This window comes from Penaeus chinensis, chromosome 29 (assembly GCF_019202785.1).
Source record: "Penaeus chinensis breed Huanghai No. 1 chromosome 29, ASM1920278v2, whole genome shotgun sequence".
Taxonomy (NCBI): domain Eukaryota; kingdom Metazoa; phylum Arthropoda; class Malacostraca; order Decapoda; family Penaeidae; genus Penaeus; species Penaeus chinensis.
This window is the reverse complement of record NC_061847.1, coordinates 25,649,302-25,651,801: the sequence shown is the minus strand read 5'-3', so window position 1 is coordinate 25,651,801 and position 2,500 is coordinate 25,649,302. Positions and strand designations below refer to the sequence as shown.

At 41.0% G+C, this 2,500-nt stretch overlaps 1 protein-coding gene across 1 annotated transcript in view; it reads right to left on the bottom strand.

Moving 5' to 3' along the window:
* The window catches only part of LOC125040645 (KH domain-containing, RNA-binding, signal transduction-associated protein 2-like), a gene marked incomplete in the record, with an annotated part of 149,103 nt that overhangs the window by 6,975 nt on the left and 139,628 nt on the right, over positions 1 to 2,500 (bottom strand). The window contains 2 exon segments of the mRNA XM_047635308.1: positions 1,987 to 2,146; positions 2,148 to 2,290. Of these exon segments, the coding sequence (XP_047491264.1) occupies positions 1,987 to 2,146; positions 2,148 to 2,290 (303 nt within the window).

The following is a 2,500-nucleotide window of genomic DNA, read 5'->3' as shown; positions in this document are numbered from 1 at the left end:
TAATTTGTGTGTGTGTGTGGGTGTGGGTGTGGGTGTGGGTGTGGGTGTGGGTGTGTGTGTGTATGTGTGTGTGTGTGTGTGTGTGTGTGTGTGTGAGTGTGAGTGACAGAGAGAGACTGTTTTATGTACATCGTGTTACTTAGTATAGATACATTCATTATACATTCATAAATACATATATGTATTTATATATGCATACATACATACATACATACATACATATATATATATATATATATATATATATATATATATATATACATATATATATATATATATACATATATATATATATATATATATATCAAATATGTTACATATATACATATATATTAAATATGTTATATATATATATATATATATATATATATATATATATATATATATATATCACTTGGGAGGCCCCGAACTGTGCAAAAGATCCCTTCTTCAAATGAGGCTTCAAATCGTTTCATTGAGTTAGCTATCTGCCTCGACACTTTTTTGGGGTCTGCTTCTTGCGAAACATCTGGCCGGAAGTATAAGTTACTCCCTTCTATATTTAATTTCATAAGATACAGTGATACTTATCTGTTTATGAATTAATTTATTCTCTATTTCTATGTCTATCTATCTGTCTATCTATCACACACACATATGAGTGTTTATAGCTATCTGCATGTATTTAGTTGCATCTATCTATTTTCTAATTATACCTATTTACTTACCTATCTGTCTAAATGTATCTACCCATTTATCTATCTATCTAAGTTCATTTATCTACCCCCCTTTCTGTCTGTCTGTATCTCTCTCTCTCTCTCTCTCTCTCTCTCTCTCTCTCTCTCTCTCTCTCTCTCTCTCTCTTCCTCGTGTACGTGTCTGTACCCATGTGCCAATATAAATCCGTGTGCATATAACACTTCTAAAAAGCTGAAGAAAATTGCCAAATTAGGACACTGTCGACGAATGATTTGTTTTCGACAATCAGCTCCGGCTAATGGGACGGAGACTTAAGAGCTTGAACGCAAAACACTGTTACAGCTGTCAAGGGGCAAGGAAGGAAATAAAAAATAAAAAATAAAATAGAATGAAATAAAAATGAATCATTTCCTGGACCGGTAATGAACCAGCTGCACGTGTTAAGCTGACATAGACGGTAATGAAATTCTCATTAGCATAAATTCTAAATATGACAGCGTTTTTTTTTTTTTTTTTTTTTTTTTTTTTTTGTCAAGAGGTAGAAATAGAAGAGCAAAAATACGAGGTGAAATCCGATCTTTTAACACTAACCGTACTCAGGAAGTTTTGACAGTTATAATAGCCAGGAAGAGTTGTATTAAATTATTTTCGAGGACCCGTGTCCTTATTAAAGAAAAAAAATCTGTGTACGAAGTAAATTTCATTTTCTCTCTTTCTCTCTCTCTCTCTCTCTCTCTCCCTCTTTCTCTCTCTCTCTCTCTCTTTCTCTCTCTCTCTCTCTCTCTCTCTCTCTCTCTCTCTCTCTCTCTCTCTCTCTATCTATCTATCTATCTATTTACTCGTCTATCCATCTACTATTTTTGCTTATCTGTCTCTCAGTTTATCAATCTGCTATTCATTATCTACTATCTATCTGCTGTTAGCTTTCTACTATCTATCTGTCGGTCTATTTCCCTAACTACTTTTTTTATACGACTTTTCGAAATCAAGCTCCTGTTTTGGATATCAAGGGGATTATGTCCCAGAACAGTTCACTAGATATGCAAATAAACCTTACGAATGAGTGTATCCACATTAAGATTGATTGAACAAAGAAACCATACTCCTATATCAGTACGGATGGGTTGTACACATACAGAAGCACACAAACACGCACACACACACACACACACAGATATACACACGTGCGCGCTCTCATGTATACACCAGATAGATAGATAGATAAATAGATAGACAGATAGATAGATGTGGATATATCACCTAACCGCGTGCACTCCCCTTTCACACCCAACCACCCGCCGGACTTACTCTGGCGCCTCGAACGGGTAGTGGCGCGGGTCGTCCTCGTGCAGGCCGTAGCTGTGGTCGAGGGCGAGCTTGGCCTTGTCCAAGATGGAGAGGACGCGGCGCTTGGCAGGGGGCGGCGGCACGGGAGGGGGCAGGGAGGCAGGCAGCTTCCTCACCAGCGGGGGCAGAGCACGGGCGGGATGGGCGGGCATGAGGCGTGGGTGGGGCGGCGCACGCCCACGGAGCCCTGGAGGGAGAGGAGGGCCTGGGGGGGCGGGTCCGACTACAGCGCCCCTGCACTCGGGTCCGTCGGGCGACATCAGCTCTGTGGACAGCAGGGGAGACAGGGTCAGTGTCCGAAGACGGGGCCGTGACCAGGAAACCCTATGCAGGGGGGCCAGGGCAGAAGAACCTGAAAAAGGGAGCCTGAAAAAAGGGGACATATCTTGAGGGCCGTCCTCCAAAAAGCCACTCGAAGCTCCCGAAGCAAGAGATGCTGTTATCTAGCCTGGCTTCCGAAATAATAATCTTCAAA